The 18,727-nt window shown below is 44.9% G+C and overlaps 2 protein-coding genes across 2 annotated transcripts in view; one reads left to right on the forward strand and one right to left on the reverse strand.

Moving 5' to 3' along the window:
• CPT2 (carnitine palmitoyltransferase 2) overlaps nt 1-4,832 on the forward strand; it is a 22,583-nt gene extending 17,751 nt beyond the window's left edge. The window contains exons 3-5 of the mRNA XM_008587170.1: nt 537-643; nt 1,868-3,172; nt 4,194-4,832. Coding sequence (XP_008585392.1) covers nt 537-643; nt 1,868-3,172; nt 4,194-4,525 — 1,744 coding nt within the window. The 3' untranslated portion in view covers nt 4,526-4,832. The remainder of the gene's footprint in view (nt 1-536; nt 644-1,867; nt 3,173-4,193) is intronic.
• Nucleotides 4,833-12,295: 7,463 nt separating this feature from the next.
• Nucleotides 12,296-18,030, reverse strand: LOC103602729 (chromosome unknown open reading frame, human C1orf123). Its single transcript, XM_008587171.1, has 8 exons — nt 17,976-18,030; nt 17,678-17,761; nt 16,282-16,338; nt 15,831-15,912; nt 15,584-15,615; nt 14,280-14,357; nt 13,493-13,558; nt 12,296-12,559 (listed from the first exon to the last, which is right to left on the reverse strand). Exons 1-8 carry the CDS (start codon nt 17,979-17,981, stop codon nt 12,482-12,484), a joined length of 483 nt encoding a protein of 160 aa, XP_008585393.1. The 5' UTR covers nt 17,982-18,030; the 3' UTR covers nt 12,296-12,481.
• Between the last annotated feature and the right edge of the window lie 697 nt (nt 18,031-18,727).

Consider the following 18,727-nt stretch of genomic DNA (forward strand, 5'->3'; position numbering starts at 1 on the left):
TGTGGGAGCCGACCCCTCGGCGGGAGCGCTGCCGCGCTCTCAAGCGGCGCACTGTAGCAGTGCGCCACCAGGCCGGCCCAGACTATCCTAAATTCTTAGCTGTACAAATATTTTTTAATCTTGTGAGGTGGTACCACTATCTTGTTTTACACATCAAGAAACTGAGACTTAGAGAGGTCAAATAACTTGTCCAAGGACACACAGACAGACCAACAGAGCTAGGATTCAAACTGAGCTGTTTTTGACTCCAAAGTTTATGTTCTTTTCTCTTTGCCAAACTGCCTCTTAGATTACAGATTGTTTTGTGAGATGTTGGTTGATTATCCTGATCAGTCATTTCAAGAAGACATCCTAGATTTATTCAATTTAGAATGATTCCTCTTTTTCTGATCAGAGGTAACTTTCTGATCTCATTCCCAGGTTCTAGGGATATGCTGTTGGGGACCCAAAACTCTCTGTATGAGTTCTTGGCCATCAACCTAAAAATCATGTATTTCGTACCGTGATTTGATTCTGTCTTTTCTTGAACATTTCAGAAAAACAGAACAGCTTTGCAAGAGTTTTGAAAATGGGCTTGGAAAAGAACTGCACGAGCAGCTGGTTGCTCAGGACAAGCAGAATAAACATACAAGCTACATTTCAGGTGGGTAGGCTGAGCTGTAGGCATTTTTTCCAGAGCCATTCATAATGGAAAGTAAAGCATCTTCTCTGCTGTTTGGCCTCAGAACTATTTTTGGTGAGACCGGCATTGAAGTAATGTCTCATCCTCCGTTTTTGAGGTAAATATTAAGGTTGCCTCTACTGAGGTGTCGACTGGAGTCCGTGCTAAGGAGCAATGGCTTGCCTGCTTTGTTGGTGGGATCAAGACAGGACCTAATCAATGGTTCTGTCTGAAATGGATGCAGGTTTAGTCCTGTGAATATAATTTTAGGTCGCTCACAGTACAGCCTAACTGACCTTTCCAGCCTTATCTTTCATCACTCTCCCTGACATACTTCATGCTTCAACAAAATCGGACTCTTCGTTATTCCCCGAACCTGTTAGTCTTTCATTCTTCTGTGCTGTTGTCCATGTTGTTCCTGTTTCCTTCTTTTACCTGGCAGATACTTCCCTTGAAGTCCAAGTAGGGTGGTTTTTCTATGAAACCTCAGTCCTTTTCCCTCTCCATTCAGAGTTGGTTGCTTCTACCTCTGTTCCTACATACTTCTTTTAGTTTAGTTGATATTTTTATCAAGGTTATACCTTCACATAGTTTAAAGAATCAAATAGTTCTATAAGGCTTCTTGGGAAAAATAGCAATTTCCTCACCCTCCCCTAATATTCCACTTCTCATTTTCAGCTCCTGTCTAATTCTTTTCATATATACTTCCATATCTCCAAACTTATATTACTACATCTTAATTTTCTTAGTTTTAGGCATTATCTATTGACATCTCACTATAGATTAGAATTTAGCAGTCTTTTATATCCCCACACATGTATAGTGTTTTTAGTTTATTTGGGAGGTATGATGGTAGCGTTTGGGTATACTACTGCTATGGCTACTGAGGAGTATCCTGAGGCTTGGGGTCAAATGTTGTGGTTTGGGGGGCTTTGTTGTTGGGATTGGTGATAGAATTGTTTGTGGTTTTGTGGATGATGTATTATGATGAGGTGGAGGTTGTTATTAGTTTTAAAAGTATGGGTAATTGGGTAATTTTTGAGGGGGGGGGACGGGTTATTTTCGTGAGGATTCCATGGGTGTGGCTGCATTATATAATTATGGGTGTTGGTTGGTGGTGGTGGCCGGATGATCTTTGCTCAAATTTTATTTTTAGGGACTGCATTAACTGTTTGTGTTGTTGTTTATTTCTTTTAATTTTTTTAGGCCCTTGGTTTGATATGTACCTAACTGCTCGAGACTCCGTTGTCCTGAACTTTAATCCATTTATGGCATTCAATCCTGACCCAAAGTCCAAGTATAATGGCCAGCTAACCCGGGCGACCAACATGACCGTTTCCGCTGTTCGGTTTTTGAAGACACTCCGGGCTGGCCTTCTGGAGCCAGAAGTGTTCCACTTGAATCCTGCCAAGAGTGACACTGACACCTTCAAGAAACTCATACGCTTTGTGCCTTCCTCTCTGTCCTGGTATGGTGCCTACTTGGTCAATGCATATCCCCTGGATATGTCCCAATATTTTCGGCTTTTCAATTCAACTCGTTTACCAAAACCCAGTCGGGATGAACTCTTCACTGATGACAAGGCCAGACACCTCCTGGTCCTAAGAAAAGGAAATTTTTATGTCTTTGACGTCCTGGATCGAGATGGAAACGTTGTGAGTGCCTCAGAAATCCACGCACACCTGAAGTACATCCTTTCAGACAGTAGCCCTGCCCCAGAGTTTCCTCTAGCATATCTGACCAGTGAGAACCGAGATGTCTGGGCAGAGCTCAGACAGAAGCTGTTGAGTAGTGGCAATGAGGAGACCCTGAGGAAAGTAGACTCTGCTGTGTTCTGCCTCTGCCTAGATGATTTCCCCATTAAGGACCTTGTCCACTTGTCCCACAGCATGCTGCACGGTGATGGCACAAACCGCTGGTTTGATAAGTCCTTTAACCTCATTATAGCCAAGGATGGCACTGCCGCTGTCCACTTTGAGCATGCTTGGGGTGATGGTGTTGCGGTGCTCAGATTTCTTAATGAAGTGTTTAAAGACAGCACTCAGACCCCTGCCATCACTCCACAGAGCCAGCCAGCATCCACTGACTCTTCTGTTGCAGTGCATAAACTCATCTTCAAGCTGAATGATGCCTTAAAGACTGGCATCACTGCTGCTAAGGAAAAGTTTGATGCCACCATGAAAACCCTCACCATCGACTGCATCCAGTTTCAGAGAGGAGGCAAAGAATTCTTGAAGAAGCAGAAGCTGAGCCCTGATGCAGTGGCCCAGCTGGCCTTCCAGATGGCCTTTCTGCGGCAGTACGGGCAGACAGTGGCCACCTACGAGTCCTGCAGCACTGCAGCATTCAAGCACGGCCGCACAGAGACCGTCCGCCCAGCCTCCATCTTCACAAAGAGGTGCTCTGAGGCCTTTGTCAGGGAGCCCTCCAAGCACAGTCCTGATGAGCTTCGGCAGATGATGGCCGACTGCTCCAAGTACCACGGCCAGCTTACCAAAGAGGCAGCTATGGGTGAGACGGGGTCGGGAGCATGGCCTTGGGTCTTATTGCTCTGAGTGCTTGGGTAGGCCTCAGTAATATTCTACCCCACATCTGATTTCTGCCCCTTTACTAGGTTTAGTCCATCTGCCAACTCCCAAAATGTTTTTTTCCTACCTTAGCTCTGAACATCCAGACTAGCCACCAAAGGGTCAAAATGTTCTCACCTCCTTAGCAGGGAAGAGGTGCATCTAACTTTATCCTCGCTTAAGGTCATTTTCAGCTATGACATATGGTTCTCCTTTTTCTATTATTTATTGGTCATCACTGACTTCTGACAATTTAGTAGTACTAAGTCCACAGTCCTCTCTTATTTCACCTCAGTTATAGTGTGTTGGCTCTCTGTAAATAGGTAATCTCAGATCTGGGAAGAGCTTCTGAGTGTCATCCTTTTTTGCCTTTTTGTGACAAAATTCAAGACCTGGAAAGGACATGGAAGATCACATACTCTATAAAGTATAGAGTATTTTATGTAGCTATAAAGTTCTGGGACTGAAAGGGACCTCCAAGACGTTTTGGTTTTCTCCTTCATTTTATAGGCAGGCAAGCTGAGACCACTGGCCCAGTGTTACACAGTACAGTAAGGCTGAGATTAGAAACCTGGTCAAGTACCCTTTCCATTTTGTTCCACTGACTCAATCTTGTCTTTTACACTTGAATTGGACTTTGAGTTTTAGCTTAGCTTTTTAATCCATAGCTCTCTTCACATACTGTCTTGACTATTTGACTAAACTGATTTAGAGTCAGATTTTTTAAAATCATGCTTTCATTTTGGTCTCATTTTTAGTTCAGCTGTTAATAGCTTTTTTTTTTTTTTCAAGGAAATATTCTAGAATGGGCTGTTTTGAAAGTTAGTGGGTTGGAGGTATGCATGCAGAGGTAGACAGACCCTTCTTCCACGCTCAAAGATGCTGTGAAGGATACTGTGGGTGGGAAGTTTTTCTAACGGCCTTCTCAGTTCTGAGACTCTGGTCTTCCATTTTGTCTCTGGCAGGCCAGGGCTTTGACCGACACTTGTTTGCTCTGCGGTACCTGGCAGCAGCCAAAGGGGTTGCCCTGCCTGAGCTCTATCTGGATCCTGCATACAGGCAGATAAATCACAACATCCTGTCCACCAGCACACTGAGCAGTCCAGCTGTGAACCTCGGCGGCTTTGCCCCTGTGGTCCCTGATGGCTTTGGCATTGGGTATGCTGTTCATGACAGCTGGATAGGCTGCAATGTCTCATCCTACCCAGGCCGCAATGCCCGGGAGTTTCTCCACTGTGTGGAGAAGGCCTTAGAAGACATGTTTGATGCTTTAGAAGGCAAATCCATCAAAACTTAGCTTCTAGGGGGGTGAAAAGCCTCCCTTGCTTCCTCATCATGAAAATCGGGGCCTGTGTAGCCAATGGGTGCTATTCTGTGAATAATGAAACTAATCATGAGGTGCCTGAGCAGCCAGTGCTGAAAGGCTTGAGCTTTAAAATCATGGTTTTAAAGCTAAACGTATAGTATGTGAGTGGGTCTAGATCACAACTAAAGACAATGAATGAGAGATTTTAGTTTTAAGGGCATTTGATCAGGAGGTGGGGTTTGGAAAAATAACTCAGGTGTCTTTATTGTTTAAGCAGAAATAAAGTTTGTTGCTTGCAGATGGTTCCTCTTGTTTTTTTGTTTTTTTAACCTAGTTTTGTAATCCCCACAAAGAACTTTCCAACTATAAAGTTTAGGTAACAGTAAATTCTCATTGGTTCCTGGATCTTTAGGTAGTGGTGGGAAAGGCTGTTTCATTCTCCCTGTAAACTTGCCCCTCTCTCCTGGAATACTTAAAATCACTCTTCATTTTTCTAAGGAGTAAACTGCTGCTGCTTGGTCTGACAGTCTTACTGCAATAAAGTCTGTTCCCATGGATTTAGAAAGTACAGTTTTCCTATTCTTCCAGGCAAATGAGGATTATAATTAGTGTGTTTATTTTAACTCCTGTGAATCTCATGTGCTAATTATGACCTAAGGTAGAAGACATCTTTACATTTCACAGTCAAGGAAACCTCTCCATTGAGTGAACTGAACACAAATTTTTCCTCTTCAATTTATTGTTAGGACCCTGCTATAACATGAAAGGAAGAGTGGCTTTTGTTTCATTGTTTTTTGAAAAGGAAAGGGTTTTGTTTGTGTTTAATTTTACTGCATTCCCAGTCGCTTCCCAGCAAGTTACTGTTACAACTAGGATTTGAATTCTGGTATGAGTCAGTTGCGAAGCACTTCCAATGCATTACCTATTTGATACTCTTTCCAATTCATTTAAACATACCTGCATGTCTTCTGAGCCGATGCCTCCCAACCTTCTCTCAGTAATCACTTAGTGAATACCCAACAGGTAACAGGTCCTCTGTGTTCCATAGTTTGCTCAGAGGGGGCATTTTGATGGCTGCCAACACACATGAACATAATGCTGCTCTCATTCTTGAACCATGATCAGGATACATGAACTGGTTTCTTGGTTCCACCAGTTCCTCACTTTATGACCATAGGCAAGTTATGTTGCCTCTCTGGTTCACGAGTTCCTCTTCATAAAATGGGGATAATTCCTATAGCATGCAGATAGTATGATGATTAGCTTTAGCAATTCAGGTAAAACACCTGGCACAATCCATGTTGAAGCTTAATCTTAATTGAAGCTTAATCCGTGTTCTACTGCTCTGTAACATCTGCTGCTGCTCTTCCGTTCCTTATTGAAGTGCTGCCCTCACCTGAAAAGTGAGTTCCCCTTAGCATTAGCTCTTAAGACTAAGGCCTCAATGGGATCTTGCAGTGCTAAAAAAATGACACTTCATGCTTATGTTCATGATGAGTGTACTCTCAGGCACCTTGGGTACATGAAGTCTCTTAAGGGGGCTCTCCTACTGGCTTGTCTCAGTGCTCAGCATTCTTATTTACAAGTCCTCCTCCCCCTTCCTTCTTGTCTTGGATTAATGTCATGAAGCATTCTAGAATGGTATCTAGGATGGCAAAGATACTTAACTATTAAGCCTCAACCCAGTCAGGGCTCACACACAAGTTCTGCACATTTGTACAGAACTCAACCATTTGTAAAGCTTTCCTCTATAGCTGATTTGATGCCCTCAACTCAAGAATGGGCTGGAATTATTATCCCCATTTTACATATGAGTACAGGAGGTGAATAGGTTGGGAGAGGGTCTATTGGGAAAATAGAATAGTTTGGTCAGGGCCCTCAACTCGGGTCCAGTTGGGTGTAGTTTTGGCACATCCTTTGTAAGCAAATTGTGTGTGTCTGTGTGGATTTAGTGCCCACTTGCGCCAATGTATCTTTTTAGTTTTGTTGCTATTCTCATGTTCTTGAGAGAGAGAGACTTAGTGAAGCAGGCGGGTGGGCATCTGCCTCGGGATTCTGCCCAGCACGGCCATGCTTTCCAACCTATGGTTCCAAGGACCTTTTGGCTGGTTACCTAGCTCATAGACCTGCGTGAAGGGGTCTGGTGACCCAGCCTGGTGTATGAAGGGTTTGTGACCCACTCTGTGAACAGGCTTGAGGGGTCTGTGAGCTCCAGACCCAGCCCTAGCTTGACAGTTGGCCCAGTCGGCAGGATTATCGGCAGGTAAAAGAACCCAACAACTGGCGTGGTTGTGGAGCTAGACAATTGGCATCACGAACAGGATTAAGAGCGCTACAATTGGCAATGTCAACAAGATTCCGATATTAGCCCTGGCATGACAGGGGCTAACCCAGGTCCTTTAGTAAGTGGTAGGACCAGGACCAGCTCTGCTGATTCTTCATTCAGTGCTCTTTCTATTATGCTTCTCTTCGTGTAGGCTTCCAGTAATTAGATCTTAAATTAGCCGGCCTCCCAACTCAGGAAAGTGAACTTTATTAAATTAATTCTTCCTGCTCCTGACCCTAAAGCAGCACCCATGTGGAGCTGCCCAAGCGAGGAGCAGCTCTTTGGGAAGTCAGCAAGCTTTGTCCAGATGGCTTTCTCTGTACATGACTCCTTAACAGGTACAGCACGTCTCCAGACCCACAGCCACACCAGCCTCTCTGGATATTATCTGCTTCTCTTTGAGGTGTCCCAGGGTTCCCAAACAAGTTTTTAGGTACCACGTAGCTTACCTTTTATAAAAAGCAGCTTTACTGAGATATACTTCACATACCATACATTCCACTTAAAATGCATCATTCAATCGTTTTTAGTATATTCTGAGTTGTGCAACCATCACCAAATCAATTTTAAAACATTTTCATCCCCAAAAGAAACCTTGTACCCATTAGCAGTCACTCCCCTTTTCTCTCAACCCCCTAGGTTCCCCAAGCCCTAAACAATCACTAGTCTACTGTCTCTATAGATTTTCCTGTGCTGACATTTCATACAAATGGAATCATATAGTATGTGGCCTTCTGTGACTGGCTTCTTTCACTTAGCATAATGTTCTCAAGGTTCATGTTCTAGCCTGTAGCAGTACTTCATTCCTTTTTATTGCTGAATAATATTCCATTGTATGAATATACCACATTTTATTTTCCATTTATCAGTTGAGGGATATTTGAGTTGTTTCCACTTTTTGGCTATTACGAATAATGCTATTATGAAGATTTGCATACAAGTTCTTGTGTGGACATACGTTTTCATTGTCTTGGGTACTCACCTTGAAGTGGAATTGTTGGGTCATGTAGTTACTCTGTTTAATTGTTTAAGGAACTGCCAGACTTTTGCACCATTTTACATTCTCACCAGCAGGATATGAAGGTTCTAATTTCTTCACATCCTTACTAACATTTGTTATCATCTGTCATTTTTGATTATAACCATTCTGGTGGGTATGAAGGGGTATCTCACTGTGGTTTTTATTAGGTTATGTTTTAAGTTAGACCATCTCAAATACTTTCCAAATATAGTGATACCCATCCAGTTACCTTCATGTGACACAGTTATATGACAAAGAAGACTGAGAGCCAGGATTTGAGGAGGTAGACATGAGCCAGGTGGTGGGTGGTGAAAGGTGGGGGGGGGTCTTGCGGGGGACACAGCTGCAACTTGATAACATAAGGGATGAAAGGAATGGATTGAATTGTTACCCCCCCCAATTTAATGTATTGAGGCTTAATCCCCACTGTAACTATTGAGGGTGGGAGATCCTACTATGGTAATTGAAAGGTGTGGCCTTGAAGAGGTGATTAGATTGTGAGGACCATGCCCTGGTAAATGGATTAATAATGGTGGTCATGGGTGTGGTTCTGAGAGTTTTAAAAGGAAGAGTGAGGAGATAGCTCTCTCTCTGCTCCATCATGTGACAACCTGCATTGCTGTCGAGTCACCTCGCCAGGTGTGTTCCCTGGACTCTGGACTTCCTGGCCTCTGAAACTGTAGACAATAAATTTCATTTTCTTACTAATTACCCAGTTTCAGGTGTTTATGTTATAAGCAACAGAAACAGACTAATACAGAAAATTGGTACCAGAAAAGTGGGGTGTGGCTTATAACAAATACGTGGAAGTGGCTTTGAGGGTCCTGGGCTGGCTCCAAGTGGGTACTCAGCCATTAGAGAGAACAGTGCAGACTGTCTGCATTTCTAATCAAATCATAACTACTACAATTCAATCCCAAGTACTCAGGATGTCAGTGTCCATGACATTGTACTGAATATGTTGACTACACTGTCTCATTTAATCCCTGAAGCAACCCAGAGCATATCCTACTGTGGAATCTGGTTTAGTGATTCTGGTCATATGGGTACATTAGATTCACTTGGAAATGCTTTTAAATAATAATTAAAACAAACAAAACAAACAAATAAAAACCCCAAAAACTCAGGCTTCTGCATGGGAGAGGCTGATTCAGCAGGAATGAAGTGGGACCAAAAAGCGTGTTTTTCAAAAGTTTTCCCAGTGACCCAATGCACAGCTATGTTTGGGAGCTACTGTTTTAGTTAATGGCCTATATCTCACTTGACCCCTTGCTTGTGAACAAGAGAGCCTGGGTCTCATTCAACTCCCTTTCTCTGGACATTGGTGCAGGAGAGGCCCTTAGCGAAGATGTGCCAAATGAATATCCAGATGCACAAAATATACCAAGAAAGGCAAAATGTTCAGTACTGTGAGTCCTACAGCTTTCTGAGGGCCAGTCATGAAAGTACCCTTACCTGGAGCCCTGACGGACTAACCAGTGGAAGGACTCAGCTCAGTGGTACTTGGCTCACTGAGGAATGGGGATGGCATTGTGACATGATCACCGCAGCTGCCTAGCTGGGCAGAGACCCTGGCTCTGTCTTTTCTGGGAAACAGCAGAAGTGACTGTGTACATGAGAACTGCAGCCTGACCTTACCCAACACTGATCTTGTTATTCACAAAAAGCCATGTTTTTCCATATAAGCCTAATTAAGAAAAAAGCTATTGGACAAAGATGGTACTTTTTAAACAGCAGTTCAGGGCTAATGTAAGAAAAGCATACTAAGGACCTTCATACAATGTACAAATAACAGCCGGTGGAGAAATTAGGACTCATAGCCTCACCTTCCACTGTCCTCACTTTCAGTAGCTCTAACTTCTACTACTTGGACAGGATGCTGCTGTCCTGGAGTGGAGGCCAGGGGTCTACCTTTTATTCATCACTTACTGTGTGTTCAGGTCTAGTGATGAGGAGCAGGGCCCATACATGTCACCACCATTTTGAATGATCTCATTGAATAGGTGTCAGAGTCGAATGTGCCTTCATTTTTCAGATAGAGAGAAGGAGGTACTGAGAGGGGAAGTCCTTGCCCAGGGGTTTACAGTGAGCCAGACACTGATGTTCTTCTACTCCCACACACTGTAATACCAAAACACTCAAGATCACTAGTCTCTGGAGTAGACTTCTGTATGCAGAGTGAAATAAATAGGGTTCCAATCTTATTTTACTGCACAAAGTTAAACTGCCCCAGCGCCATTTATTGATGAGTTAATAATTTCCCCATTGATCTGTACCACCACCTGTCATTAATCAATTTTCATACATAAATGGCTCAGTTTACTTATTGTCCCACTAGTCAATTTGTGTATCACAGCTGCCAATACCATGCTGGCTTATTGTCATTGCCTCATACACTGTGATATCTGGTAGGGGGAAGTCTCCCACCTGTCTTATACGGATTTCAGAATCGACTTAAGTTCTTAGAGTTTAATTTATAAATACATTTGCTGAAAATGAGCATCTTTACAATATCAAGTCTATCCATCAATAGCAGTATAGGTTTCCATTTATTTAGGCTTTTATATATATATAACACCTTTCAGTAAAGTTTAATAGCTTTCTCCATTTAGGTCATGAATTTCTTTGATAGATTAATTGCTACTTACTTCTTGGGGGTATTTTTTGGTTGCTATTATAAATGGTGTCTTTTCTTGAATTACAGTTTGCTTGTTGCTAGGGTACTGAAATGCATTTGATTTCTGTATACTGATCTTAAATCCAGGACCTGTAAATTCTTCCAGACTTTCTAAGTGGAAAATCATAATGAGGGAAAAATGAATTGTTTCTTCCTTTTCAATCCTTTTACCTTACTTTTTATTCTTATCACACTGGGTGGGACCTCCAGCTCAATGAAGAATAGGAGCAGTGATTGAGGGCGTCCTGCATCCTCATCTCATCATGATCTTGAGTGGAATTCTTCAAACATTTCATCATTTATTAAACATAGCTTTTGCTCTAGGTTTCCTATAGATATCTTTTGTGACATAGGGTAGTTCCCTTCTATTCCTAGTTTGCCAAGTTTCTCTAGTTTGCTGTTTTTGTTAATAGGTGCTGAATTTTACTGAATACCTTTCCTGCATCTATTTCATTTCTCTTGTAAAGATTACTTGGGTTCCCCTACCTCCTGAAAGATGAGAAAAAAAATTAGAAAAAGAAAACCTTGAGATCCTTTAGTGTTTGTCTTTTTGAGCTTAATACACACTGGCTGGTACAGAGACTAAACCCCAGAAAGGCTGCTTGCTGCTTACCTAGCCCAATGTTTCCTATATTATTTGCTTCTAGGCTAGGCAGGGGACTGGACCTAGTGGGCAGGGACTGGCTGAGGGAGGACTGAAGCAGCCATGCTCTGTCAGGTACAGAAAAGAGCCTAGGGGGCCAGGAACACAGGGGACCTAAAGGAAACACAATGTGGCTGCCAGACTCAAGAAGGGACAAGGTAGGCACCTCAACATCCTTAGACATGCCAGCTTTGCCTGAAACCTGAGGATCCCCTTCCTTTAGAGTCCCACAGTTAGCCTGGGAGTGGGCAGACCCTTTCCCACTCCCGGAAATGGGAAACAAAGATACTAATTTTTACTCCCAAAGAATTCTAGGCTCCAGCAGAACACTGGAGGAATAAGGTCCTTGGTAACAACATTTCCTAATGGTGGGTTCACCAGTGTGAAGGCATGAGCATCCCCTCATGACCCAGCTATGTACTGAACAACTCTGTCTACTGTATGGGGGATCTTCCAACCCAGGGAACCAGGCCCATGAGACTGAGAGGGCTGTGACTTTTGTCCTCACAGATCCAAGGGCTGACTAAGGGCAGAACACAAAAGTATGGCCACGGGATAAACCAGGACCAGGAGGAGGAGCTACAAGGACCACAGAGGCTGACTTGGCATAAAGAAACTTTCATACCTAATGGGTAGGGAGTGCCCAATTACAGCAAGTGAAGAGAGACCTGATGACCATCTGGCAGGAGCTATGTAGAACAGATACATGCTAGGAGTGGATTGCTGACCTCCAAAGTCCCTTTTAGCTCTGGAATAGGAAGTGACTCAAGCTAACAGAGATGAATGGGTTTACTTGACAGCCAAGCTGGTCAATGCAGTGTTTTGGCTCAGGACTGTTGGGCTGATGGCATCATTCCAGAGGCTCTGTTGCCCTCTGTGCCACTGGCTTTCACACCTTTGATCCTCCAGGTTGACCTGCCTGCTCCCCAAGAGCTGGAGAGCCCTCAGAAGTTGTGTGCTTCTGCATATTTTGCAAATCGGATCAGGCGCAGGATTTTAGACTGTGAGAAGGCGCCAAGAAGCAGTCAAAAACCTCCAGCATGAATTATCTGTGGAAGGAGTGTCTGCTATCTGAGTCTACCTTCATGCACCAGTATGACACAAAAGGGGGCTTTATTGATGAGGCTTGGGAAGCTATGACAGAGCCCAGCAAGCAGATTGTGAAGGTTTGGTACAGCTGCCAGGAGACGAGAGATGAGGGGACCAGCCTCAGTGGGCTCTGCTGCTTGGGACACTTTGTCCCTTCTAAGTTCTTAAGGACAAGTGTGCACGAAGAGGGTTCAGCACTTCACAAACTGGTGGGTGACCTCATAGATTCCCACCGACTCCTGAGCCTTTTCATCATAGTCAGTCCAGTCCTGTGAAATAAAATGGCAGTGTAAGCCATACAAGGCAGAATGGGATAGTGTAAGGAGAGGGGAACTGGGACTTAGAAGACCCAGTGCAGGCTCTGGCTCAGATATTCATGAACATGCATGATCCTGAACAGAGCCAGATAGCTCAGGCCTGAATTCCAGCTCTTTCAGCTTTATGACTGTGGGTAAGTTACTGAACTTCTCTGAGCCTCAGTTCTCCTCTATCAAAAAAGGGACAAAAATAGACTTCGTATTGAATGTTGAAAGAATCAAAGGAGGAAACACATGTACAAGCACTTAGCACAGGGCCTGGCACATATAAGAGCTCAGTATATGCCAGCTACTGTTGTTATTAGATGCAATGCAAATTGAATGAAGTTTTTGTCCTTCTTTCCTTCGAGGCCTGAGTATAAGGCTTTTCTATTTGTAGAGTAGTAACAGTCCAGTAATACAGATGAGTTCTTGTTATTTGTGGTAGTTAGGCTCTACAAAGTCACCACACAACTGAATTAGCAAACACTGAACTACTGCTCCCAGGGGAAATACAAGGTTAGGATACTGTGAGCCTCTGGTCACAACATTTTCACCAAAAGATCAATAAATAACCTTGTTCTATGTGTGTTTCTGCTTTAAGACACCTTATTTAGTATATCTTGTTGATTCATTAACATTGAACTCAAGGCCAACAGCTGTGATATCATACCTGAACAAAGCTTATTTAACATGTGTTTTCTCTGTAAAGTACACCACAGTCTTCCTGTGCTTAAGATCACTACAAGCATTTCAGCACTACGCTTGCAGCCATTTAAAGAGGAAAATCACCAACAAAAAGCACAAAAAATGCAGAGTCAACTTTCTATTGATGAGCCTTGTTTACCAAAAGGATATTCCCACCAGGTGCTCTATAGTACCTTACAAGGCCCCCAAGTCTTGTACCTTCTCCTGCAGATTAATGTCACTGAAGACTGTCCCTGACTCCACACCCTCAGCAGCAAAACCGGCCTGTAGGGGACAGGAAGGCAGCAGTTATTATGGGGGAGATATTGGGCTTCCATAAGAAGACATTGGCTTCCAGAGAGCCAGCTCTTCTCACACCTTTGCAATGGGGGACAGGATACAGTGTGAGCAACTGTTCTGGAATAAATGCTGAGCTTTCAGGACTGGTAGCTGCCTTGGGACTAGAGTGGTTCCTCCAAATTACAGCCTTGGACCAGAAGGCAGGAGCTATGGGATAAACCCTTCCACTACCCCTGACTTGGTAAACGACCCGGGAATGTCACTCCCCTCTCTGAACCTTAGTTTTCTTATTTATAAAATGAGGAAAACAATACCTTCTTTTCTTCCTTCCTCACAGACTTGTGTGAAAACACTGCACAAATAAAGAGGAATAAGCACTGGCTGAGGAGTCAGAGCTGGGTTCAACTTAAGCTCCAGTGCTTACTAACTGTGCGACCCTGGGCAAGTGGGAAAATCTCTGAAGTTCTTTCCTCATCTGAAAAATAGGCTGAGTAACTTCATAGGGTTATGAGGATTAAATGAGGTAACACATAAAAGTAATGAGCATAGTGCCCAGTATATAGCAGGCACTTAATAACTGACAAATTATTATTATTCCTAGAAAGGAGAATTCCTAGTCCATGGTCACTGCAGGAAGCAAAGTTCTGCTGTCACTTCATAATCCCTTCCCCAAAGACACAGGTTCCCCAGAAAGACACACACATACCTGGGGCTGGAAATCAACTGGCTCAAGGCCCCGGCACTCAAACTCTACTATCGTCTTGAACTTCTCATTGTCTTCAGCCTGGAAAGGAAGTGTGTTGAGGAGGCAGGCCCAACTGGGTGTGCAGAATGACCCCATAGCCCCCGTCCTTTCTGCCAAGTGGGCCCTTACTGTCCCTGGGCCTAGAATGGGACCCAGGAATAACTCATACCCTTTGAAGCCTCCTTTGGGTACGTCATAAGACCTTCTGTAGACATGGTTGCTGCAGAAAAAGTGTCGATTCTGGGGTCAGCTTGCCTGGATGTGAAGCTGAGCTCTTTCCCTTTAAGGTTCCTAAACTATCAAATGTAGCTAAGGAAACCTCTAAGGTTTATTGTGAGAATTTGAAATACGTGTAATGTGACCAGCATAGTACCGGCACTATGCTCAATAAATGGGAGACTAAATTATCGATACCAAAAATATGAACAAGAATGTTAAGCTACAAAGTCTCCAAATCATCCAAATGGAACCAGTACACTAAGCCATAGCCTTTTGCTATTTGCCATGTTGCATGGGCAGAGGACTGACCTAAAGCCTTAGAAATGGGATGTGTGTGTGAAGGGAGCACCTCTCAGGGGGATTGGGGGGGAGAATTCTTGGCTACCTGCCCCATGGGCTCAGAGACCACAAGTGCTATGCCCACACAACCACTCATCCTATCATTCACTGTAATATCTATTTCCTGCACACCAACCGTGTGTCTGGCACTGGTGAGGCACTTCTCTGTTGGGCCCTGGTTTGCTTTTTGTTTGCTGGTCTGTATCTTCCACTAGATTAAGATTTACTTGAGGGCAAATCTTCGTTTATTTTCTCTCTTTAACTTCAGAACAAAGCCAAGAATTTAGCAGAACCCAGACATTTTAAATAAATACCAAATAAGAAACGTATGAATATAAATAGACTCAAAGTATATTCTGCCTCCCTTACCTTTGGGCTAATTTGTTATGTAGTAATGTATAATTATCTAAAAACATTGATGTTATTAAGGATACAAAGGACTGTCCCACCCATGGTTTCAGAGAAGGCTTGCTAGTTCCCTAAGATGTAAACAAGGCAAGTGCTCTCAGTGATGCAAACTGAGTGGCTGGGTTGGGTCAGAGGTTCCCTGAGCTCCCACAGCTCAGAGCTCCTAAAAAGGCACTGCCATAGCTTGTTTATGAATCTTTTCCCTTCCAAGTACTTACTCAGTGTATCTACCAACCAGGCCTCCTAGCTCCCAGTTTAGATTTAATCCCACCACACCTGCCACTACAGCGCAAACTTACATTGTAAGACTTGATGGTGCTACTCAGAATCTCTGAAACACAGAAGAGAAGACAAAGTTGACTTGAGTCCATACCCTGGCCCCACCCAGGTGCCCAGAAGTGGTCCTGGGAAAGAGAGATTGTTGCACAGGCTTTAGCACCTTCGGCCTGAGTCCACCCATAGGTGACATGAGCCTGCTTTAGGTCTGGTAGTACCAGGAAGCTGTGGGCCGGCCTGGCAGAACTCAGTAGTCATGGGCTGACCTACCGATGGAGTTTTCCCGTGCACACAGCTTGCACTTCTGGACCATGGAGGCACTGCCTCGGCCTCCCTTCAGCGCCACACTGTCCTGGCAAGGAGCAAACAGAACTTCTAGTCACATATTAATTAGATGCAAGAGTCCTGAGGAGGACCAGTCCCACTTATTATCCAGTTGAAGAGACCAAGACCCAAAGAGGGTGAGTGCTAGGACAAGAATCCTGGGGAGGCTTCTTGAGACTGAGGAAAGGGTTTCCCCTTGATTTTGAACTCTGCCTCATACAACAAAGATGCCTGTTGTTCCCAGTGATGACCATACTGACGCCTGCCCTCCCAAACCACAAAAAAACAAGGTCCAAAGAACCTGAGAGATTAGGGCTAGTTTCCCCAAATCCCTGCCCAGAAGTGTATGCATGTTTGTGTGTGTGTGTGTGTGTGGTGGTAGTGGGGGAACAGTTACCATCAGCCGGATGTATTGCCACTTCTCGGAAATCTCTCCACAGTTGCCACATTTCATCTTGGGGGGAAAGATAGTATTAGTAAAGCAGTTGGCTCAGTTGGGCAGACACTGAGGGAAGGGTAAGAACAGTGTGAGGTAGGCAGGCTCATAACCTACCTTCTTCCTGGCAATCCCACTTCATCCTCACAACCAGCCCCAACAAGGACATAACCAGACTTATCTCTGGGCAAAGAACAGGTTAAGTTGTTTCTCACGTTGGCATGTCCACCCTCCTCTAGGAAGTGTCCAGTCTGGCTGGGGATTCAAGGCTCATGTGGTACAGAAAAAGACTCAACACATCCGCGCCCCCCCCCCCTTTTGATTAGGAGCTTCGTGTCTCCACAGGCCCTTTAGGTCCCTGGTTTAAGTATTTATCACTGTTGCTACTCTATTTTTCTGTCTCCTTCACTCGACTGTGCTTCTGGAAGCCAAAGAACACTGATTCCCCCAATAAACCCTGGCACTCAAGCTTCAAAATATTTGGAAATAAACGGGGTTAGAGGTGGATTCCTGAAGGACAGGACTTTTGACGGTGCAGAAGGACGTTAGGATTTATTTATTAATTATTTACTTCTGCAACTGGCCAGCAGGGGGATCTGAACCCTTGACCTTGGTGTTACCAACACCTCGCTGATTTAGACTAGAAGGAAAACAGCGCAGAGGCTCTGGGATAGGAAACGGCCTCAAACTGTTCAGGTACCACATTTACCAGTGTGGGAAGGGGAAGTAAAGCTGAATCATGCACATAATTAAACTATTTCACAACAATAAAACCAAATCAACAAATAAAACAGAAAGCAAAATTATGCGTCTTATTAAATAATCAAAAGGTCCCTTCAAGTAGCATTTTAGTGTCTGTTTACAGACCACAAAATATTTAATGGAGGGAAAAACGCAAAGAATTCCAAGACCGCCAATGAAAGACTAACCAGTACACTTTAAAAAGCAAACCTAAGGGCTGGCCCGTGGCTCACTCGGGAGAGTGCGGTGCTGACAACACCAAGGCCACGGGTTCGGATCCCATATAGGGATGGCCGGTTAGCTCACTGGGTGAGCGTGGTGCTGACGACACCAAGTCAAGGGTTAAGATCCCTTACCGGTCATCTTTTTGGAAAAAAAAAAAAAAAAAAAAGCAAACTTAAGATTCTAACTAGGGAGAGAACCGAACATTTAATGTGTCTGGCTAAATATTTCACATGCTGCCGGAGGGAAAGCGGCTTCCTGTTCAACACTAAGATCCGGATGGAACCCTCTTCCCAGGGTCCGGCCCCCGTGTCCCTAACCGGAACCCCTAACAAGCCCGCTGCCTCCCGATGCTCCTCCCTTCTCCCCGCCTGGTCCCGCCCTCCAGCCGCACCTTCAGGTACCACCGGAAGTCGTCGCCCACTGGCCGGAGGTTGGTGACGTTCTCCAGCGTGGCTTTGAACTGCAGCGCGATTTTCTGAGAGGGAGGGCCGGAGCGACTGCGTCAGCCGCGCCTGCGCAGCCGCACGCCGAGCCCCGACCCCCGGCCCGGCCCCGCCCCTTCCAGCACGAGCTCTCCAGCTCCTTCAGCGTGAGACCACTCCTTTCATTTACTCCCGGCGCGAGCTCCTGCCTGCCAGATCCTCGCTACCGCCCCCTCCGTGCCCCGGCGTCGGGTCACCTCCCCTCACCCCCATCGTTGCCCGGCTCAGCCCGGCGCTGGCTGCGGCCGCTGCTTTCCGGCCTGTCGTAAAAGGCGGGCGGGCGCTGCTGCGCACCCTCCATACCGGGCCGGGGGCGGGGCCGGGGCGGGGCCGCGCTGCTTGGGAAGCGCGGTGGTGCTCCCGCCGAGGGTTCGGATCCCACATACAGACCGGTTCCCGCTCACTGGCTGAGCGAGGGGCGGGAGCAACACCGAGGGTTGCGATCCCATGGCCGGTCCCGGTCCGGTACGGGCACGACACTGAGGGTTGCGATCCGTTGCCGGTCACAAAAAAAGACAAAAAAGGAAGAAAAAAAAAATCATCAAATATCCAGCATTCAAATTTCCTTAATGGTATCAATCTCACATTTTTTGAATCATGATCCAAATAGGCTTCAACATGGTACTGCTTAATGTGTCTCTTAAATCTCCTTTATAGGTTCCCACTCCATTTCTGTTGTTACCCTTATAATTTATTGGTTGAAAAAATTTGTCCTGGAGTATTGTCCTGGAATATTGTCTCTTTGTCCTGGAATATTGTCCTCTGGCTATTGCTGATTGGATTCCCATTATATTTTTACCTTTTTGTCTTTTTTCATGTCCGGCAACGGATCGCAACCCTCAGTGTCGCGCCCGTACCGGACCGGGACTGGCAACGGGATCGCAACCCTCAGTGTCGCGCCCGCACCTCGCTCAGCCAGTGAGCGGGAACCGGTCTGTATGTGGGATCCGAACCCTCGG

Source organism: Galeopterus variegatus, unplaced genomic scaffold (assembly GCF_000696425.1).
Source record: "Galeopterus variegatus unplaced genomic scaffold, G_variegatus-3.0.2 Scaffold4266, whole genome shotgun sequence".
Classification (NCBI taxonomy): Eukaryota; Metazoa; Chordata; class Mammalia; order Dermoptera; family Cynocephalidae; genus Galeopterus; species Galeopterus variegatus.